This window comes from Dendropsophus ebraccatus, chromosome 3 (assembly GCF_027789765.1).
Source record: "Dendropsophus ebraccatus isolate aDenEbr1 chromosome 3, aDenEbr1.pat, whole genome shotgun sequence".
Classification (NCBI taxonomy): Eukaryota; Metazoa; Chordata; class Amphibia; order Anura; family Hylidae; genus Dendropsophus; species Dendropsophus ebraccatus.
The window spans coordinates 98,896,627-98,923,363 of NC_091456.1; the positions used below are offsets into that span (position 1 = coordinate 98,896,627).

Below are 26,737 nucleotides of genomic sequence, written 5' to 3' on the forward strand. Positions count from 1 at the left end.
GTTTAAAAAATCTGTCAGATAGATCTCACCACATTAAACACACCATTAGACATGGAGAACTTTGGTTGCCTGGAGAATTGCTGCCAGGACGGCCTGGGCCTGAATAAAGGTCTCTCAGAATCACAGGGGGTCAACTTCTCAGACTTGAGCAACAAATTGTCCCAAAAGGAGCAAAACTTCTAAGTGTGCCTGGAGGGTTGCTGCCATTGGAATGAGGTAATATTTGAGGTAGAGAAAAACCTTTTGCTGCCAATAGCCTCAGATTTCAACTAGGCATTTACAAAAATGCTTGCCGCTTAAGCAGGAAAATGCAGTGAAAGATTTCCTGGTAGCAGGGTAGCAGTGTTTTTACAGATTTTTTTTAACCAAAGCCAGGAACAGACTGTAAACACGGAACCGGTCATAATGGAAAGACTGAGATTTCTCCACTTCTCAAATCCATTCCTGGCTTTGACTTTAAAATTCTGTCAGAAATCTCTCGGTGTAAACACACCATTAGCCATATCATGAGCAGCAAGATGCAGACTGCAAAAAGTCATTGCAGAGAAACCTGGTGAAAACCTGGTGGTCCATAAGATCTTTTCTTGAAGCACCAGGGATCCCCAGGTGAACCTGTTTGACTCAGAAGCTATATGCCTTGCTGGTCCTGGAGAAGGCGAAGGCCAGGCAGAGGGTGAAGACCAGCCATGGCAGAACCTGTGGCTATAAAGACATAATTGGAAGTGTCATCTGTAAAAGGGGTACGCCAAAGACTAAATGATTTCTAATACATTGCTTTAATAAATTATATTAAAAGTAGAAGTCCAATGAAAATTTTTATTCAAGTATTGTATTGACCCCCAAAAGTTATACAAATGACCAATATACACTTATTACGGGAAATGCTTATAAAGTGCTTTTTTCTCTGCCCTTACTACTGCATCAAGGCTTCACTTCCTGGATAAAATGTCACAACCTGAGGGTGCTATTACACGGAACGATAATCGTCCGAATTGGCCCGATTCGGCCGATTATCGCTCCATGTAATAAATGCAACGATCAGCCGATGACAACGATCATTGGCGGATAGTTGATATAGGTTTGACCCTATTTTTGTCGGGCGCCGACCGCGCACCGCTACATGAAATAGCGGTGCGTGGCCGGCGACTAACGATATACATTACCCATCCACGTTCCAGGGCTGCTCCTGCCGTCCGCTTCTCCCGGGGTCCCGTGCGCGCTCTAGCTTCACAGCGGCCTGTCAGCAGATAGGCCGCTCAGCCAATTACAGGCCGCAGCGGTCCCGGCCTGTGATTGGCTGAGCGGCCTATCAGCTGACAGGCCACTGTGAAGCTAGAGCGCGCACGGGACCCTGGAAGAAGCGGACGGCAGGAGCAGCCCTGGAACGTGGATGGGTAATGTATGCCAGTTTAGCAAGGGCTGCAAGGACATCGGTAACGATGTCCTTGCAGCTCTTGTCAAACGATTATCGGGCGGTGTAATTAAGCCAGTAAACGAGCAACGATCTAGCAGATCGGCGCTCGTTTACAGGTATCATCGGCCCCCTGCTCGGCCCGTGTAATACCACCCTGACTCTCAGAGCTGTGCAGTGGCTGGTGGAGAGGGTGATGGCAGGGAACTGCACAGTATCCATCTGATGTCCCATGTCCCAGCGGCCACAGCCCGCACAGCTCCGGGAGTCGGGTCATGACATTACCATTTTATTCAGGAAGTGAAGCCTTGATGCAGTAGTAAGTGCAGGGAAAAAAGCACTTTATGTGCATTTCCCAAAATAAGTGTTTTGCTTTCTCGATAATCAATTGGCATTGGGGAACCCTGGAAAACACCAAGGGGGGAGATTTATCAAAATGTGTACATAGTAACAGTAGAGAAATTGCACAAAGTAACCAATTAGATTATTTCTTTTTTTTTTTTTACATGCCTTTGAAAAATAAAAGCTGGAATCTGATACTATGAATCTATACACCAAACACCTACGGAAAAATAGAACTCTGTAAAATGAATAAATCTCCTAACTCAACTGTGCAGGAAGCAATACAAGAACAGTCATTTAAGGTAAGCTCTTTGGAAGAAACCAGCACCATGTCTAGGTCGACAGCCATCATCCTTTATTTCATATTTACACACAATATATATATTTATATGCCTTTATAATATAGTTTATCTAATATTTAACCTTTCAGAAAGACAAAACAAAATGGTGGAAACAGTACAAATATGTACATACAGTGCACATGTGCAATGTAGTCTTATAAATGCACACTGTTTTAAGCATACAAACCAGTCTCACATACACAATGAATCAGTCATGGATATACTCTATTCCCCTACAAAAGAATAGAACTAGGGGACCTCTAAACTGTTCCACCTATAAAATCAAACTGCAAATACTTGATAAATGAAGACTTCAGACTTTAAAAAGCAGAAGTGCCTCGGAATGATCTCTCATATAGTCAATTGTCTGAGTAGTACTGCTCACTCTCCTGCTCAGACCAGTGCAGAATACAACATAAAAATATCTAACCATCTCCTTAAAAATTCTAAAGTGCTTATCGTCCATACTACTTCCACAGGTAGACATATTCTTGCAGAATCCCTTTATATGATTCATTTAAGGGCAAATAGTTTCTTCAAGTCATCTTCATCTGGCCTCAGCAAACAAGGTATTTACCTGAAATAAAAAACACACATAACACAGTAATAAGGGAAAATAATTACACTTTTCTAATGTCAAATGCAAACAGGGGCTTCCCATTGCAGTGATCCCATTGATATGGTATGTTATTGTTACTTTATACTGCTGTAAGCATCTTACCAATTACCTGCCACTCTGGTTCCAACTATTCTCCCGTCCCCTTCTGGTCTCTTTACCCTTCTCCACATGCAACAGCTGCAACCCATCAGTGCCCGCAGTGAAGATGACACTTTAGTGCTACAGTTATGTCAAAGTTGGAGCACAGTAAAGACTCCTAGGGGGCTTGGAAAGTGTTGGCATGAAAGCAGTTGGGGATTGACAAGTATTATTCTTATTTTAAATGCTTATCAGCTGTTTTTCACCAAATTATTATCAAAATGTATACACTGCAGTTATCTATGGGTCATGGAGTGACTCCATTCACTTGCTTAAAGAGGATGTACCAACAGGTATGTCCTCTTTAACCTGACACAGGGATAGAACGGCGCCGTCGTTTTTCGAACTGCGGCCCGGTTCCCCTGTACGGCACAATCTTTCTACGGTTACCAGCCGGTGCTTAAGCACTGGAGGTAGGCCGGTCCGCCCCCAGTGGGATGGAATTCCCTCCTCTCTATGACGCGGCTCCTTTGATTCTAACAGAGCTGCGTCATAGAGGGGAAGGAATTCCCTCCCACTGGGGGCGGACCGGACTACCTCCAGTGCTTGAGCAACGGCCGGTAACTGTTTTTTATTTAAAGGCTTAGCAGTGGAATACATCTGATAAACAGCATCCATTACTAAGCTGTTAGCCAGTAAAATAGCTAAGCCCCCTCACTATTACCCCAGTACCCACCGCCACAAGGGTACTGGGAGAAGTCAGGTACGGCACCGTTCTTTCTACGGTTACCGACCGATGCGTCAAAAATGTCTTTCCTGGACTGGATGGTGGTAGGCTGGGTATGGTCACAATAAATAACTCTTCCCACCCTGGTACTACTAGGCTGTTGCTGTTTTTTTTATCTGGGTGGTTATGGAAATAGGGGAACCCTACACACTTTTTTTTTTTTAAATAAAAAAAAAATAAAAATGCAGGATTCCCCCCCATTTCCATAACTATCCAGGTAACAAAACAAGCAACAGCTGCTTAGTAGTGCCAGGGTGGGAAAGGGCCATTTATTTTGCACACACCTTCCCCCCCAGTCTAATAAAACCAGCCTAATTTAATTTAACCCCATGTAGAACAACATTGTCAACTTTGGCTCCCCCCACCCACCCTGTTTGTGGAGGCCAGAGAAATGCTAAAAACAAAAAAAAACCAAAAAAAAACCTGTGTGAGGGTACCCTTAGAATTTTTCTCTAATAAATCTGGGACCCTGTGCAGCAATTTGACATTGCATGTGGGCATATTTTTGCTGGCACATGATGATTGCAGCTTAGACCCACCCTCCATGTGATGGATACTTCAGAGAGATGTGAAATCTCAAGGCTTTAGCCATCATCTGCTCCCCAGACAACTCTCCTTTAAGGTGCCTTCACACCTACCGACTCGCAGCGTTAATAATGCTTCAAGTCGGCTAGGTCCTGGCAGATCACTGTCAGTACATACACGCAGCGGTCTGAACGACCGCTGCGTGTATGTAAATCTGCCGGCTGCTTAACCCCTTCTGATGCCGGCCGCCTCCCGCTCAGCTCTGTATACATTACCTCCTCGCTCCACGGGGTCCCGGCGTCCTGCTCTCGCGCCCGGCCAATCAGTGTTTTGCCCTGCCACAGCCACTGATTGGCCAGGCGGGAGAGCAGGACGCCGGGACCCCGTGGAGCGAGGAGGTAATGTATACAGAGCTGAGCGGGAGGCGGCCGGCCTCCATCAGAAGGGGTTAAGCAGCCGGCAGATTTACATACCGCTGCGTGTATGTACTGACAGTGATCTGCCAGGACCTAGCCGACTTGCAGCGTTATTAACGCTGCGAGTCGGTAGGTGTGAAGGCACCCTGAAGAGCAAAAGAGAGAGCCAGATGATTATGCAAAACACCAGTGGCTTCGGAGCCTGCTGCATGTTGGTCCACAGCCGTTGGCAAATATAATGATGTTATAATATAACATTACAAAAAATTGCATATGTCAGCCCCTAATGTTATGTTGAGTGTGGAATTTTCTTTTCTGTCTAACCCTTTTCACACAGCAGCCATATATTAATGCAATATCAGCAATTATTTGATTCTAACTCCGTAGTTTTATGACAGTCTGTTCAAAAATGCTGGAAAAACATACATGCTTTGTCGTTACCTGCTGCAAACCTTTTTTTGACAAGTGACATCCTATACCCAGATCCAACAAGCTCTATGTCCACTCCAGACAATGTACGACCCTCACATGTAAACTGTGCAGCAGCTGGAGAGGGAGTGCTGCAATTGCCAAGTGAATGCCAACGTGCATACAGCCTCCTGTAGCCTGTAAAAGATCATCAAATCTTAAACTCCTGAGCAAAACTACAACACACAAAAAACCACTTGATATCCTCAGTATAGCCATTTATTCAAAATTTCAAATAAAACTCTAAACCCAGAGAAAAACCGCACAATATCCAATTGTTATATTAAATGTATAATATGTCTTTACCTTCTCTTTGCTTTCCAGGTGATTTATTAGATATCTGCCACAGTAGCCTTCTCTCTGAGCTAGAGGGTTTATATATAGAAAAAAAAACAAAAAAAAAACAGACATCAGTTATCTACATATAACATGCGTGACAACAAAGTCTGACTCTTCATTGCCATGGAACTGGTTGGTGGCTGAATTTTTATGTAATAAAATGCGCTTTATTGAAACACGGCCGCAATGGATATGGGTGTAAAAATAATGATCATTCTCATTATGTACAACCTGTTTTTGCAAAACTGCCATATTTTTTTTCACCTGTTTTTTTATTTTCACTCAAAATTACAACCAAATTTACTGGATGGCCGCCATTTAATTGCAAATAATTGCCGTTTTTTTTTTAAAACAATGGCTTTTGTTTTGAAAGAACAGTCTTTATTTGCCGTTATATGATGGCCATCCGCTAAATTTCAACATTGTGTGGACATAGCCTGTGTTTCCAATCCACTCCTGGTTTTGGTTGCAACATACTGAGCAAAATATTGTGTGACACCATAGCCTTAACCCCTAGATGACCTAGGACGTACTGGTACACCACGGCCACCTGTCACCAGACGACCCTGGATGTACCCGTACTATACAAGTTGCTATTGTGCTATAAAGCGAGCTAAAGAGCAGAGCTTGCTTCATAGCAGATGGGGGCAGATTATACTAATCAATGCTATTCTATGGCATAGCCATGATCAGTGTATGCCATCTATTGATTACATGTAAAAGTCCCCCAGAGGATCTAAAAAGTGTGTGTGTGGGGGAAGTGGGGGGGGGGGATATTAAAAAGTTTTTAAAAACATGACAGCCTCTCCCCCAATAAATGTTCATGTTACCCTCCCTTTCCCAATATATAAATAAAACATGTAAAAATAAACATGTTATATACCGAAACGTTTGTCCGATCTATTAAATATAACAGTGTTCATGTACAGTGAACCGCGTAAACGGAGAGGGGTGAAAAAAACGCCAAGATTGATGATTTTTTTTTTTTAGTTATATAGAAAAACAAAATTAAGTGATCAAAATGTCCAATCTACACAAAAATGATACTAAGAAAAACTAGAAATCATGTCACAAATATGACACCCCATACTGTCCTGTAGGTGAAAAAAAAAAACAGTTATAAGACAATAGGTATGTTTTAACTCCTAGACGACCCAGGACGTAGGGTTACGTCATGGAAGTCTGTCACCAGACTGGACGTAACTGGACGTCCTGGGTGGTTCTCCCGCTATGAAGCGCGCTCCGTTCCGGAGCTTCATAGGAGGTGGGGGCCGGCTGCAGTGAGCAGCCAGGACCTCACCGGTAATGACACGCTGCAGCGATCGCGCTGCCACTAGCCCCTTAAACGCCGGGAGTCCCCTGTCACTTACCGATCGGGACCCCCGCAGTATGACTGCGGGGGTCCCGATCGTTGAAACGGACCACCGGAGGTCTCTCACCTGCCTCCGTGCGGTCCGATCGGCGATCTGCTACACTGAGCCTGCACAGGCAGGCTCAATGAGCAGATCGCCGATAACACTGATCAATGCTATGCCTATGGCATAGCAATCATCAGTGTAGAAATCAAACTAGTGAATGTAAAAGTCCCCCAAAGGGACTTCAAATGTGTAAAAAAAAAAGTTCAAAACACTATTACACTACCCCAAAACCCCTCCCCCAATAAAAGTTGAAATAACCCCCCCATCCCATTATATAAATAAAACATATAAAAGTAAATAAATAGATAAACATATAATATACCGTAGCGTGCGTAATTGTCCGATATATTATAATATAACAAGCGTCATTGTGATCGGTGAACGGCGTACACGAAAAGAGGGAAAAAAGTGCGCGGATTACCGATTTTATGTTACATTATAAATTTTTAAAAAATCAATTAAAAGTGATCAAAACGTCCGATCTTCACAAATATGGTATTAATAAAAACTAGAGAATATGGCGGAAAAAATGACACCTTATACAGCCCCATAGGTGAAAAAATAAAACTGTTATAAATGTCACAATAGGCCCATTTTATTAATATTTAATTGCCAAAAAAAAGTATTTAATAAAAAAAAATATATAACATTAGAGAATCTGTGTAATCTGCATATGGTTGTGTTCGGACTGACCTATAGAGTAATAATAGTGTCATGTCGCTTTTACCATATAGTGCATTACGTAGACACAGGAACCCCCCAAACGTTACCATATTGCATTCTTTTTTACGATTTCACTAATTTATATCTTCATAAATAATATATTTGGAATTCCATCATACATGTTATGGTAAAATGACTGACGCCATTACAAAGTACAACTATTCCTGTAAAAAACAAGCACTTACATGGCTTGTAGATAGAAAACTGAGAGTGCTAGAGCTCTTAGAAGGGGAGGAGGGAAAAACGAAAACACTAAGATCAAAATTTGCGCGGTCCACTGGGTCATTTTGGGCCTGGTCCTCAAAGGGTTAATCCTATTTGCCAAAAAAGTGTGAGTATATATATATATACACCAATATGCTAATGAGCTGGTTCAGAGCATTTGGGGTGTTCCCTATGCTCCTGGAGCACCCGCACGGCCACCCTAGCCTGCCCACTATGCATATTCATATTTCTGCATAGTTAGGCCGCTTGTTACGGGCTGCTTCCTGCCCATGCGCCGTAACAAGCAGCCTAGCTATGTATAAATGAATATGTATAGTGGGCGGGCCGGGAAGGGGCAGAGGCTAGGGTGGCCGAGCGGGTGCTCCGGGAGCATGGGGAACACCCCAAATGCTCAGAACCAGCTCATTAGCATATCGGGAATTATATGAAAACACCAGTTTACCAGACCCCACAGCAATAATATATACAGCCCCGGAATCCTGAGGTAAAGAGTGGCTGGCTCATATCAGCAGGTTCACTGGCCTGAACCTGCTGATAGTGCCGCTTTAAATCATAATGACAAGCAAAAACATCCAAATCCAAATTAATATGAGCAATACCAGGATTGCTCATAGGGATTAATGCAGTACATACGTAATGCATTGGATCCATTGAATGCTGCCTGGTATGGGGGGGGGGGGGGGCTAGGATTTCACACTTGGGAAACTTTAAATTCATCGGTTATTTACTTGGACACCTCTTACAACCTATTTAAGACAAAGCTTGTAGGGCAAAACTGCCACCCAAGGCACACCTGACTTGAAATTACCACTCTGTCAACCATCTATGCCCGCTTACCAAGCCTATTACTCTGCTTGATAATTGTGTTAACCATTAGGGCCAACAATGTCTTTGAAGCTCTTGCTTTAAAGCAGGGATGGGGAACCTTCGGCCCTCCAGCAAAACTACAATTCCCATTATGCCTGGATAGCCAAAAGTCGGCTTTGGCTGTCCATGCATTATCATGCATAATGGGAATTGTAGTTTTGCAACAGCTGGAGGGCCAAAGGTTCCCCATTCCTGCTTTAAAGCATACCTGTCGTAATTTTTTTTTTTTTTTTTTAGATATAAGATATCAACATGGGTTTTCCCAATATACTCACTTTATTTTTCAACATTATACATATGGCCAAACTGTGGTCCATGCTCCATTTGTGCCAATATTTGGTCTTTTCTCATATATATATATATATATATATATATATATATATATATATATATATATATATATATATATATATATATATATATATATATATATATATATTTATTTATTTATATATACACACACACACACACGTCATGGGTCGTTAAAGGTGTATTCCAGGGTGAGTAAGTGACAGGCTGCACGGGCTGTTACTGCAGAAACAGGTTTTCCTGCGGTGGTGTCGGCAGCAGCCACGGTTATTAGGGGACCTAGAGACACGGCAAGCTATTACAAAGAGCCATGTGCGGCTGCTGGCCGTTGATTTGTAAACTCGTTGAAAGACAACAATCAGCCGACGAGTTAATGATTCCTTGCTCCCTAGCTTATCCTTGTTCTTCTTACACGGAGCGAAATCTGTCAGATACCATAATCACTCCGTGTAATATGGCCTTTAGGGATTCCTCAAAAAGGTAGGTAGTTTAAGCATTGCCAAGACGTTCTTCCAACACACGGTTATCCCTGATCAATAAAATATTTTGCACTTTTTCTAAGCATTGCACCTTTTCTATTAATTAATATTTATTTATAATCTTGTATGTGCTAAAAAATCAATTAGTTGCGAAGCAGCACAAAACTGAGTAAACAAACATAGAATAACCCTTTCTAGTTGCACCCACATCATGTGTTAGGAAAGTGTGTATTGATAAAAATGATTAATACTTTCTTACCAGCGAGCTGGAGGATCAAACTGCAAGTTGGATACAGTCTCATCAAGGGGAAGAAGAATGTGCACGTCGCACAAAGATGACAGGTTATGCTTATACTCCAGGCTGACTTCTGTGGAGGTAGGGCTGCAATTCCAGGAAGATGAAAGATGCAAGGGTGCAGCAGAAATGCCAGGCTTGAAAACCTTTGGAGGAAGAGAAATTAGTGTGGGAAGTATCCTTGAGAATTCATCATAACGGAAATGAGAAGATTATCAATGACATAAAACATTGAGGGGAAAAAGAGTAATGGAAAAAGAAAGAAATACCTGATACTTAAGTAGGACCACATTGTAGTAAGGGGCAGTGTGCTGTTCTGCCATATTCTGCAAGTGACACGTTAGCCTCTGCATGTTTAGCCAGAAGTCTTTGCAGTTTGGGTCACTCTGAGACAGATCACTGGTAGAAATATGGAAAAAAATTGTTTAAGATTTTCACTGTGACTACAAAAAGAAAAAAAAAAAAAAAGTATAGCAAGCATTTTCAAGCTCCTTATCCAATTATTAGTAGATAGAACGGTGGCTCCAAGGTTTTGGTTTTTCTTTACATTTTGTAGAGGTTTTAAACAGGTTGGTCCCTAAAAATAGGGTAACATAGCCACATATAAACAGATTGGCATTTAGCTGCAGCAGACGTTAGGAAATTGTATAGCTTTTGATACATCCCATATCTGGCAAGTTCTGTGTCCAAGCCCTATTAGTTAGAGCAGTGATTCTCAAACTGTGAGGCGCCCCCTAGTTGTTGGTGAGGCCCTGCTGGGGAGCCAGTTTTCACAAAATTAACTATGATCTGCACAGTCCTTTTGCGGTTAACAAAATTTTGTACTTGCTTTATTAGTATATATAGCTTGGGAGACTGGTGAAAGGTAGTCCTACCGTTATTTTCAGCATTTAAATGGACTTTTACCACAGACGGTGAGGCCCAGGAACCCTCTTGGTCAGTCTGGTGAGGCCCAGGCATTGCCTTGTTCTGTTGGGTGAAGCTTCAGTAGAAAAAGTTTGAGAAGCACTGAGTTAGAGTATGGCTTGTGCACTTAACTTGACGGACATGGGACATAGCTTTATATGCATCGACAGCATTCTGTTTATAAGTGTGCCAATAGAGAGCTTTCAATCACTAAACAGCCCACTATTTAGCCCTGATTGAGCAGAAGTCTACATAAATGAACGTCAGTTATTTTTTTTATCAGTATTCTTTGCTCTTCCTGTGATACAACAGTATGGGGGGAATTTACTAAGATAGGCTGCCTTAATGTTTGCTTGATTCTTTAAAAAGTGTACCTTGCACCCCCACTGTTAATAGTACGGTGATTTCATGTACAAGAAAAGGTGCACATTTTAGATCAGATCCAAACAGATGTTCAGCAGGTGTGCCCAAAGTTGGTTCCCTGCGGGGTCAGAGGCTAGGCCAACAATTTTGTTAGGCTGGATAACCACTGTAATGACCTTTTAATTTCGTCTTACACATATTAAATGGAAAGCTGTTATTTGGATATTTGCTAATGGGAACTTTCTTAGTAGGTTCCTCTAGTGGGATTTAGGAAATAAAGGAAACTAAATAAAAAATACTTGTGGCACCTTCTCCATACCTATAAAGAAGATCAGGATTTGGAATGAAATGTTCAACGTCAGATGTGTGGATTAGTCGAAAGCTTAATACAGGTGGTGGAGTGGATCCTCCAAACACACGAAGAATACCCCCTGGAAAGGACATTGTGAGTTCCCCTGAGATTCGCACACCTGAGCTGTAGAACAGAAGATATAGATATAAATATATAAATGGAATAAACTATTGGAAAAATACTGTCATAGTTTAGAGATATGGGCTTAGATGTTCGGTAAATATGAGCAAACCTAAACCAGTGGATTTTATAATGTGGACATAAGTTATTCAAGTTTGTGCAAACTTACCCCTCTAGTTCCCCATCTTCAAAGACAGCATGCACATATTCTGTGAAAGCAGCTGCCACAGGAAGTGACTCCTGAGAACCAAGAACAACAGGACTGGGTCCACGAGATAATCCTTGAAGAAGGTAAATAAAAATGAGTTATATAGACTAAAAATTACTAGGTGCTGGGCTTCTCATCCCTTGTATATTGCATGGGGAATCACCTTTCAGATTTGTCGGTTAACCCTTTTGATACCACATGCTTTAATTTGTAATAATTTTAACAACAGCCGGGGTGATTAGCAGGCAAAGAGTCTCTGCCCCGATTCCTGCAAAGCAAGGATTTGCATACCCAGCACACCGGATTAAAAGACCTGTTTCCTTCATCTAAAGTTACCACATACAGTAACACAAAGGAGATATGGTGGGAAAAAAAGTTATGCAAACATTTATTGGGCACTTCTAGTGCTTTTATCAGCTCCAATGCATCAAAGGTATTACCACATAAATTAGGACAGATCAAAAATAGGCTTTGTCCTGAGGGCCAAAATTGGCTTGGTCCTTAAAGGGGTATTCCCCCAAATTATTTTTGCATTAATACGTTGCCCACCCGTAGCTTTCCATCTTTCCAATATAAGTTTATTATAGATTCTGCACAGTTTTGCTGCTATCTACATGCATTCACCCCCACCAAACGCATAGAATAATCAAATGTCAGTCCAACCCGTCACCACTCCCTTCTCCTGGCCCCCACCCTCCGTGTCGGCATCACGTGTCCTCCGTATCTTCAATGGGCGGGGTTAGTGCTTCTAACCCAGCACACTGAAGTGAAGGAGGACACTGACGGGGTGGCTGCTGTTAGAGAGGGAGACAGTGACCAGTGCAGCTGTCAATGTCTCCCTAACAGCAGCCACCCGCACCATGTGCCCCCTCCCCCAGAGCACTGTTCCCTCCTGACTGTGACCCCTCCGCCCCGTCACTCCAGCTGACTCCCTCAGCTCTGCTACACCATCACCACCATCTCAGCTCTGCTACACCATCACCACCATCTCAGCTACATCACCATCATCAGGCATAAGCATTGCAGGATGGGAAATGTAGTTTCCTATCTTGGATATAGAAGGGCTTTTAGAAAAACTTGTTACTCAGGAACAGCCGCAGCTAGAAAGATGGAGACTGCTCAAAATACTCAGAAGGACTTGGTGAGTAAGGCCAGCTAGGCTTGGGAGCATTACATTTTTTTTAGCTCTTGGGGGGGGGGGGGGGGGGGGGGAATACCGTCACTGAGCATAGAGAAATTCCAACAGTATCTGTGTATATCCATGCTCATGTGTATATGGCTCTTTGTATAAACTATACCATGGCTTTACACTAAGATGCTGCTGGAATTCCTTTATGCCATGTTATCTGCCCTCCTGTTGAGCTTAAAGGCCTGCTGGTTTACATCCACTTTCTAACTACAGCTTATTATTCTGACATTTTGATGCTGGGCATTTCATTTTTTGGCATTTCAAAAGTTTCGATTAGTCATGGTCTTAACACTCAGACCGCAACTTATCAGAACAACAAGCCGGGAGAAGTCTGCGTGCAGGACATTCTTTCCCTGTTCTGTTTTACGTGACCTGGACGGCAGCATATTTAAGGGCCCGATCAACGATGTAAACGAGCGCCGATCTGCTAGATCGCCATTAGTTTACTGGGCCTATTCCACGGCCCGATGATCGTTGAGCGAGGGCTTCAGGGACATTGTTACCAATGTCCTTGCAGCCCTTGTAGCATACATTACCTGTCAGGTCTTCTCCTCCACTCTGTCTTCCTTACCGGGTCCCGCGCGCTCCAGCTTCAGAATGGCCTGTCAGCTGACAGGCCACTCAGCGAATCACAGGCCGCGGCGGTCCCGGCCTGTGATTGGCTGAGCGCTCTGTCAGCTGACAGGCCATTCTAAAAGCTAGAGCGCGCAGGACCCGGGGAGATGGACAGAGTGGAGGAGAAGCCCTGCAGGTAATGTATGCTGCGCTTCTTAAATCGGCGGTCGCCCGCCGCGCACCGCTATTTCACCGTAGCGATGCGCGGTGGGGGGACGATGATTTTAGGTCTGGCCCTAAATGAACGATCAGCCGATGACACGATCATCGGCTGATTGTTCTCTCTATTCCACCGAGCGATAATCGGCCAAATCGGGCCGATTCGGCCGATTATCGTTCCTGTGGAATAGGGCCCTAAGTCTATGGGACCGTCCAAGTCAGACAGACACAGAATGGGGAGAAGAGCCCACGGCAGCACAGTCATCTCCCCTCTGGTTCTCGCGATCTGAACACACAGATCCTAACTGACCAAAACTGTCTCTGTGACATGTCAAAGTTTTTTTTTCTAATGACTCTTTAGGAGTTAATAAAACCTGGTGAGCTGAAAGAAAGCAATACATGAAGGGAATTGTAGTACTGAGCAACTTCCCAACCAGAAAAACGAATAGATTTTTGCAGGTTTAGGATAGACAGGTAAGCACTACTATATGCCTATACCTAATGTTGGAGGTCCCTTTTTTGACGAATTTGTATGTTTATTGAAAAACTTAAAAAGCAAAAAAAAAAAATAAAACAAAAAAATACAGTGTCTCAAATTCAAATTACAGCACGCAGCCCCACTAGGTAAATTCAGCAATCCAGGGCTTCTTTAACCAGAGGACATATGGTACATTTGCACCGGGCCCACTTACTTTAGGGCCCCACCTATGTCCAGTGGCGTAGCTACTGTGTTCACGGTTGCGATCGGGTACGCCCACTTGCTATCTATAATCACCACAACAACCCCCTTGACCCCCCAGACCACCACAACCTCACCAATAACCAAACCTCAATCACCACCACAGCCCCAGAAGAGCAGCGCTGCAGCATCCAGCGGATCCAGTCCGCAGTAGTAGCTGGCTCGGAGGACTAAAATTGGTGGGAGGAGTAAGAGAAATACAGAGAGCCACCTAACAGCGGGTAAGGACCCAACAGGGCACTCTGTCCCTCCCCCACCATGCCTGCCTGTAACAAACTACTTCTCCCAGCCCTACAGCTACTACTACTCCCATCAATACAGCTACTTTTACTCCCAGCACTAACAGCCACTTCTTCTTCTAGCCCTATTGCTACTAAGGTAGGGTAGTCTGTGTGTGTGTGGTAGGGGGGCCCACTCTTGAGGTCTTTGCACTGGGCCCACCAGTGCCCCGCAACAATCCAGGTAAAATAAGCACCTTCTGTTGTCATTGGCTTAAAGAGAAACACTATCCTTTAAGGAAAAAGCATTCCGTGAGACATAAAATTTGTCTAAACAGAAGAAAAGGAGAGCAGGGTGTTGAAGTACCGATATTCCTTTTTGGTGCCATGCACAAACATGGCAATTTTTGTTTTAAATTCTTTGTATGTCACTATACAGACTATATAGACTTAAACATATCATCTGGTCCCATGCAAAATGGTTTGGTCATAAACAATGTACCAGAATTAATGTCCAAACATGCTTACCAACCAACAGCCCAGCACTCAAAGTTGGAGGAGAGAAGAATCCACGGTCACTGCTTGTACTAGATTGTGGACCAGGACTCAGTAACGACTGATTGATAGACGTTGTCTGCAAAAACAAATTTATAGATATCATGGCCAAGGTCCAGTTGCGCTCCACTAAATTTCCATCAAGTCATTCAGATCCTTTAATTACAAGAATGATTGCAAATTTTAAATCAGTTGGGTTTCATCTTTACTGTGTGTCCTCGAAATATACTCCCAAGGACTTTCTACATTTGTAAACCTCTGCTTTTAATGGTGTGATTACATATGTCAAAGGCTTTCCAGAAGATATCCTCCCTAAGATGGCTGCTCCGCTGAATTAATGAACTAATGAAAATGATTTAAAACTTTTTATTGGGTGGACAGAGGCTGTTCACACTATGTTATTTTATTTGGCATAGAATGGATTAATGTATGAGACCCCCTAACTCAGCTGTTTTATAATAAATGAGCTGCACATGATATGTTAATACTGATGTCAACTCCCTATATACATGCACACTTATACTCACATTGCTATGCTTGAAAAATACGTCACTTAGACACTGTAATTTTGCACGTATGTAATGATTATTGAACGATAAAACTTTTTGCAAAGAGTCTAGAGTAGCTTTGCCCATTACTTCTTTCATTTTTTAAAAAGAAAGTCTCTGAAAAGTAAAAACTTGAGTGTAATTGGTTGATATGGGCAACTGCTTCACTGTTTATCAATGTTTGATAAATGAGGGTGGAGGATGAGGAAGAGGAGGAGCTAAGCTGTGCTCCTCTGCTCACTGACCACACTCATGCTGGAAGCCTTGTAGCGATGCCGACCTGTTGCCCAGAGAAAGAAGCTGGCTGCTGCAGAAAGTGGAAGCTTTCCCCTGGATGGCCGAGACTAGTGAGGAAACGGTGTAGAGTGTGGCTGGGCCAACTGTGGCGCCTGTCTGTACTGCTGTTACAGCAATACAGGAAAGAGCATCCGGAGGTGGCAGCTCGGACGTTCCTTGTCTGTGAAGCAGGTGCTAAGAGAAAGTGTACATGGACCGGAGGGTGAGCCAGCTACTTTAGAGGGGCCCAGACCGCAGTGAGAGTGCTATATAGATTCGCTTTCCTGAAACCTGGAAGTGGTGAGAGGACGGACAAGGTGGCAGGCAGACATCATCTAGTCCTGCTGAGACACCGACACTGGTGTCAGAGTAGGAGATGGTCAAGCAAGGTCTGAGCTGGTGCGGATGACTGCAGAGCCTGCGGCAGTGAGAGGACCGCCAGGCAGGAGGAATGAGCTTTCTATGAATGCCTTGAAGCTATAGGGTGGAGACAGGTGATATTCTCCCGAGGGAGCTGCTGTAATTGGAAGATACCACTTGGTTTGTTATGCAGCAGTACACTGGTTCTACAGTTGTTGTTGGAGTTAATTAGCAGGGTATGGTAAAGTAGTGGTTGCTGGGATCGACAGGCTGCAAGTGTGTTGCTGAATTAAAGAGGCGTAGTTAAACCAAGGCGGATTGATACTGGGGTGATATAGGATTGAGTGCTTTTGGGTACTGTGTGTACTGCTGAAAAACTAAAATCAGAAGCTGGAGTGCCACTAAACTATTAAAATCACAAGTTTGTGGGAGGCTGCACCATTATATCCAGTGGGTTGGTAAACAATTAAAACTATATGCTTGTGGGCTGCTGAACTATTAAAAACAGAAGTACTGGGTGCTGCTAAGCCATTAAATCAGAAGCGACTAAAGCCTAAAAGTTGTGCACAGCTGCTCTACAAAATCACAAGTCTGTGCACTGCTGATCTGCTAAAATTGTTAATATCAAAAATCTGGGTGCAGCTGAACCAGAATACTAGATGTCTGTGTACTGCTGAACTACTAATACCTGAAATCTGTTGTACTGCTGAACTACTAATTCCAGATATCTGAACACTGTTGAACTACTAATACCAGGAATTGGATGGATCGGGGATAGGGGAAGAGTAGGAGATCGCAGGTGGTCCGACCTCTGTACCCCCCGGCAATCTCTGTTTCGGGTTCCCCCGGCTATGTTGCTGCTCTATTCATTTCTATGAAGTGACTGAAAGAGCAGAGTTACCGGAAAACGGCTGAACTCTGCTCTTTCCGTCAGTCCATAGGAATAAATAGAGCCGGGGGTCACATGCCGACCCCGGGTTCTATTCATAACGGAGCCGGCAGGACCCAAAACGGAGATCGCGTGGGGGGTTACAGGGGTTGGACAATAGAGTGTGATATTGAAGTAGTATGGTCGGTCTTAGTGGTAATAAGAAATGTTGAAAATGGGGCCCAAGAAAGGTCAGTCCAGTCCGGTTAAAGAGGGGAAAGAAGGAAAAGGAGCTAATAAATTAGAGAAATATCTCTCCCCAAGTCAGGCAGCCAGGAAAGTCAAAGGAAAAGCTGGGAAGGTCGCTGTTAACATAAGCTTAGATGAATCTGGTCCAGGACCTTCAAATCAAATCTAAGGGTCCATTTACACAGAAAGATTATCTGCCAAAGATTTGAAGCCAAAGCCAGGAATGGATTTAAAAAGAGGAAAAATATCGGCATCTGATTCCCGCTGTCTGCCCGCTCCGTGGAGAGGGTGGATACAGCCTGAGGACCGCTTGGAAAACTGGGATACAGCCTATGGCTGGATCCTAGCTTTCCAGGCGGTCTTCCAGCTGTATCCACCCTCTCCACGGAGCGGGCAGACAGTGGCAGTCAGAGGCCGAGAGTTCAGGTTCATACGAACCCGAACCTCGGCAGTTTCGCTCATCTCTATTTATGACCTGATCTCTGTTTATAGTCTGTTCCTGGCTTTGGCTTCAAATCTTTGGCAGATAATCTGTCAAATAATCTTTCTGTGTAAATAGACCCTAACTCTCCTCTGGGGAAAATATTAACAGGTGCAAATAAAAATAACACATCACTAGATGTACTAACAGAGCAAGTAGGTAGCTTGCAAGCTGAACTTGGTACAGCGGTACATTTCTTAAATTTTTTTAATATATACATTGGGGGAACCAGCTTAATTTGGGGGGAACCAGCTTGATTTCTCAGACTACCACATGGCAGCCTAATGGTGCGTTTACACAGAAAGATTTATCTGACAGATCTTAAAAGCCAAAGCCAGCAATGGACTATAAACAGAGAACAGGTCATAAAGGAAAGAATAAAATCTCTCCTCTTTTCAGATCCATTCCTGGCTTTGGCTTCAAAAATCTGTAAGATAAATCTTTGTGTAAACGCACCATTAGAGTCACTGCATTTACTCTAGAGGCATGCACCTTTAACCCCTTCAAGACCAAGCCTATTTGCACCTAAAAGACCAGGCTCATTTTTCAAAATCTGACCTGTCTCACTTTATGCGCTTATAGCTCAGTGATGCTTTAACGTATGCTAGCGATTCTGAGATTGTTTTTTCGTCACATATGGCACTTTATATTAGTGGCAAAATTTGGTCACTACTTTGTGTGTTTTTTGTGAAAAACATCAAAATATCATGAAAAATTGAAAAAATTAGCATTTTATGAACTTTGAAATTCTCTGCTTCTAAAAAAAGAAAGTTGTATTACATAAATTAGTTACTAAGTCACATTACCAATATGTCCTCTTTATTCTGGCTTCATTTCATAAACATATTTTACTTTTTTAGGGTGTTACGGGGGTTAGAAATGTATCAGCAAATTACCACATTTTCGTGAAAGTTTCCAAAACTGATTTTTTTAGGGACCAGTTCTTTTTTTAAGTTGATTTAGGAGGTTTGTATACTGGAAACCCCCATAAGTGACCCCATTTTGGAAACTAGACACCTTAAAGAATTAATCTAGGGGTATAATGAGCATTTTAACCCTACAGGGGCTGGAGGAAAGTATTCACCATTAGGCTGGGTTCACACACAGTATATTTCAGGCTGTATATTTGAGGCTGTATAGCAACCAAAACCAGGAGTGGATTGAAAACACAGAAAGGCTCTGTTCACACAATGTTGTAATCAAGTGGATGGCCGCCATTTAATGGCAAATATTTTCTGTTATCTTAATACAATGGCTTCTGTATTGAAATAATGGCCGTTATTTACCGTTATATGACGGCCATCCACTCAATTTCACCATTGTGTGGACAGAGCCTTTCTGTGTTTTCAATCCACTCCTGGTTTTGGTTGCTATGAGGACCTGACATGAGGACCAAATACAGCCTGAAATATACTGTGTGTGAACCCAGCTTTAGGCTGTAAAAAAATGAAAAATTAAAATTTTCCAATAATATATACATTTAGATTAAAGTTTCTCATTTTCAAAAGGAACATGAGAGAAAAAGCACCCCAAAATTTGTAACACGGGTTCTCTTGAGTACTACGGTACCCCATATGTGGGCGTAAACCACTGCATGGGCACACAGCGGGGCTCAGAAGGGAAGGAGCGCCAATTAGCTTTTCCATTGCAGATTTTGCTGAAGAAGCTTCCGAGCGCCAGGTGCATTTGCAGTGCCCCTGTAGTGTCGGCAGAGAGAAAAAAAACCCATAAGTCACCCCATTTTGGAAAGTACACCCCTCAAAGAATTCATCTTGGGCTAGGATGAGCAATTTGACCCCACAGGTGTTAGAGGAAAGTATTCAAAATTAGACAGTAAAAATGAAAAACTCAAATTTTTTCCAATAATATGTTCGTTTAGTTTGAAATTTCTCAATTTCACGAGGAACAAGAGAAAAAAAAGTACCCCAAAATTTGTAACGCAGGTTCTCCTGAGTAAAAAGGTACCTCATATGTCGGTATAAACCACTGTATGGGCACACATCAGGGCTCAGAAGGGAAGGAGCGCCAATTAGCTTTTTCAATGCAGATTTTGCTGAAGAAGTTTCTGAGCGCCAGGTGGGTTTGCAGTGCCCCTGTAGTGCCAGCGGAGTAAAATCTCGCCATAAGTCACCCCATTTTGGAAAGTGCACCCCTCAAAGAATTCATCTTGGTGTGTGGTGAGCATTTTGACCCCACAGGTATTAGAGGAAAGTATTCAAAAGTAGACAGTAAAAATGAAAAACTCGAATTTTTCCAATAATATGTTCCTTTAGTTTGAAATTTCTCAATTTCACGAGGAACAGGAGAGAAAATTCACCCCAAAATCTGTAACGCAGGTTCTCCTGAGTAGAACGGTACCCCATATGTGGGCATAAACCACTGTATGGGCACACAGCCGGGCTCAGAAGGGAAGGAGCGCCAATTAGCATTTTCTCTGCAGATTTTTCTGAAGAAGTTTCTGAGCACCAGGTGCATTTGTAGTGCCCCTGTAGTGTCTACAGAATAGAATCCCCCCAAAAGTCACCCCATTTCGGAAAGTACACCCCTCAAAGAATTCATCTTGGGGTAGGATGAGCATTTTGGCCCCACAGGTATTAGAGGAAAGTATTCAAAATTGGCCAGTAAAAATGAAAAACTTGAATTTTTCCAATAATATGTTGGTTTAGTTTGAAATTTCTAAATTTCACAAGGAACAGGATAAAAAATGTACCCCAAAATCTGTAACGCAGGTTCTCCTGAGTACAACGGTACCCCATATGTGGGCATAAACCACTGTATGGGCACACAGCAGGGCTCAGAAGGGAAGGAGCGCCAATTTGCTGGAGCAAAACCGCAGCTAGTAACAGTTATTAGAATAGCGCAGTTACTAAAATACAATAAAAAAAATTAGATTACAGCTAATGTGGGGTGGTTCCGGGTAATCTAGAGGTGGTTACGGGCAGTCTGGGGTGGGGGTGGTTACGGGCAGTCTGGGGTGGTTACGGGCAGTCTGGGGTGGTTACGGGCAGTCTGGGGTGGATACGGTCAACATGGGGTGGTTACGGGCAGTCTGGGGTGGTTAGAGGCAACCTGGGGTGTTTATGGGCAACCTGGGGTGTTTATGGGCAACCTGGGGTGTTTATGGGCAACCTGGGGTGGTTACAGACAACCTGCTGTGGTTACAGACAACCTGCTGTGGTTACAGACAACCTGCTGTGGTTACAGACAACCTGCTGTGGTTACAGACAACCTGCTGTGGTTACAGACAACCTGCTGTGGTTACAGGCAACCTGGTATGGTTACAGGCAATCTGGAGGGGGTCACTGGCAATTTGGGGTGGTCAGAGGCGACGTGCGGTGGTCAGAGGCGACGTGCGGTGGTCAGAGGCGACGTGCGGTGGTCAGAGGCGACGTGCGGTGGTCAGAGGCGACGTGCGGTGGTCAGAGGCGACGTGCGGTGGTCAGAGGCGACGTGCGGTGGTCAGAGGCGACGTGCGGTGGTCAGAGGCGACGTGCGGTGGTCAGAGGCGACGTGCGGTGGTCAGAGGCGACGTGCGGTGGTCAGAGGCGACGTGCGGTGGTCAGAGGCGACGTGCGGTGGTCAGAGGCGACGTGCGGTGGTCAGAGGCGACGTGCGGTGGTCAGAGGCGACGTGCGGTGGTCAGAGGCGACGTGCGGTGGTCAGAGGCGACGTGCGGTGGTCAGAGGCGACGTGCGGTGGTCAGAGGCGACGTGCGGTGGTCAGAGGCGACGTGCGGTGGTCAGAGGCGACGTGCGGTGGTCAGAGGCGACGTGCGGTGGTTGCGTGCAATCTGGGGGGGGTTACATGTAATCTGGCATGATTACGGGCAATCTGGGGTGGTTATGCCCAACCTGCGGTGGTTAGGGGCAACCTGGAGGGGTTACAGACAATCTAGAATTGTTACGGATAGAGTGAAGTGCTTATAGCTAATCTGGGGTGGTTACATCACTTTTTATCCCCTGTCACCAATCATTCATGGTGACAGGGGATAAAAAGTGCCTGGAGCACATGGCACAAGCGATCAGCGGTATATAGTATATACCGCTGATCGCTTGTACCGGGACCCCACAGGGGCGGAGAGCATGGGGCTTTCATTCATTTTTCTTTTTTGATCACTGTGAACAGTGATCGCGGCGGCCATCTTGGATCCGATGGCCGCCGCGGGAGGGGGGGGTTAGTGACTGGGGCACTAGGGGGCTGATCTGGGGTCTGATTTTTACTTATTTCATCTCCCCCCACAGTGGATTCACGGTGGGGGGAGATGAAATACAGCGGCGGCACCGGCCCATTAGTGACCGCCGTTTCGGCGGTCACTAAGGGGTTAATGGGGGTCAGCTGCGGAATCGCAGCTGATCCCCATTATCTCCGGTGCTGTACACAGATGAGAGCGGGATCGCTGTCCCTGCAGCGATCCCGTTCTCATCACAAAGCCCCGTCAAAGCCGGAACGTATATGTACATTCCTACTGCACGGGGCATGTGCAAAAGGAACGTATATATACAGATGGCTGACGTGAAGGGGTTAATAATGACAGCATGGGACACGGCTGTGGGTATTTAGGCAAGATCAGCACCAGTCTTCCCTACTTTGTTTTTCATGCAGTTTGCTGTGAATAGTTAAAAACATTTGCAGGTAGGAAAAAACTAATTTAAAGCGTAACTGTCATGTTTTTTTTATTGCAGAAATCAGTAGTATAAGCGATTTTAAGAAACTCTGTAATAGGTTTCATCAGCCAAAAAAGCCTCCTTCTGTACTCAAGAAGCAATCTCCCAGCCTCCCCCCCTGACTTCTTATCTGTGCATTATCAGGCAAACACGTCTTCATTACAGAGAAGCCAGTGAAGACGGGCTCTGCTCTCTCCATTGTAAGCCTATGAAGGGGGGAGGGGCTGAGGGAGATGAGGGAGCAGGAAGAGGTGACATGAAGGTCAGCTGTTTGTAGCCTCTCTGGGCACCTAAAACGCTAAATTCAGGTGTCAGAAAGGTCAGTGCTTATCTATGAACTTACTGAGAGAAGATTGCAGGGTGTTGTGCTATGCAGAAATCCTCCGTGCTCAGTCACTCCTAACAGCCCCTCCCCTCTCCATAGCCACATAATGGAGACAGAAATCCTGCTTCATTTGATGTGAGGGGGGAGGCTGGGAGATTGCTTTTTCAGTACAGAAGGAAACTCTTTTAGTACATAAAACCTATTACAGAGTTTCTTAAAATCGCTTGTACTATTGATATTTAATGATTTCAGAAAAATGACCCTGAAATGACAGTTACGCTTTAATCCAGCTCACAGCTTAACAATTGCATACTACTGGAGCCTGTCTAGACAAAGCTCTCCAAACTAAACAGCCTACTACCAAGACTGATAGCCTGTTGTAAACTGGCAGAGAAGTAAAGCTTCTGCTGATCTATTTAGCAAAGTTCTTAAATAACCCTGATCTGTAATTTCTGCCCCCTGATAGATCTATACTAACATACTAATCCATACTAACAGGAAATGTTCCTGATGATTAGAGAATGTTATACCTATCCACAAAAAGGGTAGCAGCGAAAAGGCCTAGTAACTACACCAGGCCAGTTAGCTTAACAGCTGTAGTTGTAAACATTCTGGAGGATTTGTTGGATCCAAACCAGCATGGCTGTACTGCGGGCAGATCAAGTCAGATTAATCTTATTGATTTCTTTGATTATGTCGCAAAAGTGCTGGATGAACGTGATGCTGTGGATATCGCCTATCTGGACTTCAGCAAGTCCTTGGATACAGTTCCCTATAAAGAGTTAATTTCCCTGGAAAGTTCTTGTTATTTGTGGTTGGCTGAAGGATAGATAAAAGAGTGTTATGTTAATGGTGTATATTTTGAGCAGAGACTGGTTACAAATAGAGTGCCACAGGGGTCTGCTATTGGTCCTGTTTAGAGATGAGCGAACCAGGTTCGAGTTCGAGTCCATCCGAACCCGAACGTTCGTCGTTTAATTAGCGGTGGCTGCCGAATTTGGATAAAGCTGTAACGTTGTCTGGAAAACATGGATACAGCCAATGACTATATCCATGTTTTCCACATAGCCTTAGGGCTTTATCCAAGTTCAGCACCCACCGCTAATCAAATGCTGAAAGTTCGGGTTCAGATGGACTCGAGCATGCTCGAGGTTCGCTCATCTCTAGTCCTGTTCTATTCTACCATATGTTTCGCTTTATAAGACTCCCATCAAAGCCCAATTCAACATCATTGACCAGTCCCTCATTGGTATCACAAAACTCATCAACCCCTCCCACTTTCACCTCATGCCTTCCTGCTGCTGGGCTTCGGCCTCAGATCTCACTGCCCATTCCGTTAACACCAACCCTTCCCACCTCACGCCACCACTGCACTCTGGCCACTGATCACTGTACACAGGTTGAACATAGCCAAGAGGTTGTGTTGAGCCTGTGCTTGGCCGTGTTCATCCTGTGTACAATGACCAGAGGCCAGAGCCCAGCAGCAGCGGCGTGAGGTGGAAGTAGGAGGGATTGGCGTTATCGGGACAGCCACCGCAATGGCAGATGCCCCCGTGAGATCTCTGAAGTGGCTGCATGAGTGAGTGGATGCCCTGTATAGTGTTCTCCCATGTGTTTCTACCATAATGCCCTCCATTATCACCAAGCCAGTGACACCACCAGTTCCAGCTTGGATGCACATAATAATATCAGCCACAACAGCCCCAAAAACTAGCAGCCACAATGCCCCTTTGCAATACTGCTCTAAGTGCCCTCACTATGGGTATAAGCAACAGTCACCCAATGAAATACAAAAAAAACACCCTCCTCCTCACATGCCAAATGCAGCACATAGCAAAATGACTTAAAATATCACTTCAAAGGGTGTTTTCTGAAGAAAACGAACTGATGAGCTATCTACAGAATAGCGCATCACTAAACAGTGTACAGAGTTTGTCTCTGTTCACTGTGCGGCAGTCAGTGGTGTCCCTCAGCTCAGCTCCTATTTACTTGAATGGGAGCTAAGCTGCAGTTACACATCATCACCGCTATACAACAAACAAACACACTCCCTTTTACTGTGTCACTGAACATCTATTTCCTATTTTCACCCACAAAAAAACCTAGGTGTGTCTTAACATTAGGTACGCACAAAATATGATAATATTTTGTAAGAGACATAGGTCAGGGTTTAATAGGTAAGGTTTGTCTGTGCTGACACAAAAGGGTACAATATGGTTGATATTTCAGGAGGTGTCAGTAATATGGAAAATGATTAAGATTTACTAGATCAGTGGTCAAAACAATAGAAACTGCAGTTCAATGTTTCCAAATGTAAAATCCCCTATCCAAGAATCATATTGGAAGTTCTGTGTTAAGCAAAGACTTCAGAAGAGCAGGATTTAGGGGTAGTGATTTCTGGCAGCCTTAAAAGGAGTCACCAATGTAACCAGGCAGTAGGAAAAGCAAACTGTATGCTGGGGTGTATAGCTAGAGGTATAAGCAGTAGAAAGAGGGAGATTTTGATCCTGCTGTATAGAGATCTAGTGAGACCACATCTGGAATACTGTGTCCAGTTCTGGAGACCTCACCTACATAAAAGATATTGATAAAATATAACATGTCCAGAGACAGGCTACAAAAAAGGTGGATGGTCTGATTTATAAAAGATATCAGGAAAGACTTACGGATGTAAATCTTTATGGTCCAGAGAAAAGATGGGAAAGGGGGACATAATCAAAACCTTTACATAAGTTAAAAGGACTAAATAAGGTTCAAGAGGGGAATGTTTTTAATTAAAAAAAACTGAACACAAGAACAAGGGGACATAAACCGAGGTTTGGGAAAAGGTCAGAAGTACAAGAAAATATTACCTTACTGAAAGAGTAGTAAATGCTCGAAACAAACTTCTAGCAGATGTCTGATGACATGTCAAAAATTATTTTTGATGACAGGTACCCTTTAATATAGTACAATGATAAATATCAAATAAATAGTGGATCATATAAAATAGGGATATTCTCAACTTTGTTTTCCTCTTAATCTGTTTTTTATTTTTTAAAATAATCACAGAGAATGAAAATGTTAAAAAGTCAAGGACATCACAAAAAACTTTTGACTTCTTTCAGAAAGACAGATGTCCCAGAGCACCAAAAAGCTTGTTATGCACAATGGAAGACACACAATCCCAGCTGTGGGCACTACATTTACAAAATGGAGGAGTTCTGCAGCATCCATAGTATAAACAATGAAGATGTATTCACATGATCCAATATACAGTAGTATAGAATTCTATACTGGATCACCTGAATAAATCTTCATTGTTTATACTACTTATGCTGCAGGACTCCTCCATTGTGTATGTCAGGGAGACACGCCAGAAGTTTTAATCAGTTCAGGTCTGAGTATTCAGAACCTGATTGATCGTGAGAACGAGCCAGGAGAAGTTGGCACTCAGCTCAGTCCTCTCCCGGCTATGTGTCACTTGATAAGACAGTGTCAAAGTAAGGGGCCTATTCCACGGAGCGATAATAGGCCGAATCTGAGCGATAATCAGCCGAATCGGCAGATTATCGCTCTGTGGAATAGAGAGAACGATTAGCTGATGATCGTGTCATCGGCTGATCGTTAATTTAGGTTCAGACCTAAAATAATCGTTCGCCACCATCGCATCGCTACAGTGGAATAGCGGTGCCGACCGACGATTTCAGCAGCATCATACATTACCTGTCCGGGCTGCAGGTCTTCTTCTCCCGGGGTCCCGCGCATAGCAGCTTCGGAGCGGGGCTGTCTGAACTGACAGACTGCTCGGCCAATCAGTGGCCGGGACCACCGTGGCCAGTGATTGGCTGAGCGGTCTGTCAGTTCAGACAGCCCCGCTCCGAAGCTGCTGTGGCGCGGGACCCCAGGAGAAGACCTGCA

The 26,737-nt window shown here is 43.9% G+C and overlaps 1 protein-coding gene across 7 annotated transcripts in view; it reads right to left on the reverse strand.

The window, feature by feature from the left end:
* Positions 1-2,091: 2,091 nt before the first annotated feature.
* Positions 2,092-26,737, reverse strand: part of LOC138785888 (F-BAR domain only protein 1-like) — a 94,798-nt gene continuing 70,152 nt past the window's right edge. For all 7 annotated transcript variants that reach the window (XM_069962329.1, XM_069962327.1, XM_069962324.1 and 4 more), the window contains 8 exons: positions 15,040-15,145; positions 11,553-11,664; positions 11,231-11,386; positions 9,912-10,041; positions 9,607-9,788; positions 5,294-5,352; positions 4,961-5,125; positions 2,092-2,671 (listed from right to left, as the gene is read on the reverse strand). In XM_069962329.1, coding sequence (XP_069818430.1) covers positions 2,652-2,671; positions 4,961-5,125; positions 5,294-5,352; positions 9,607-9,788; positions 9,912-10,041; positions 11,231-11,386; positions 11,553-11,664; positions 15,040-15,145 — 930 coding nt within the window. In that variant the 3' untranslated portion in view covers positions 2,092-2,651. The remainder of the gene's footprint in view (positions 2,672-4,960; positions 5,126-5,293; positions 5,353-9,606; positions 9,789-9,911; positions 10,042-11,230; positions 11,387-11,552; positions 11,665-15,039; positions 15,146-26,737) is intronic.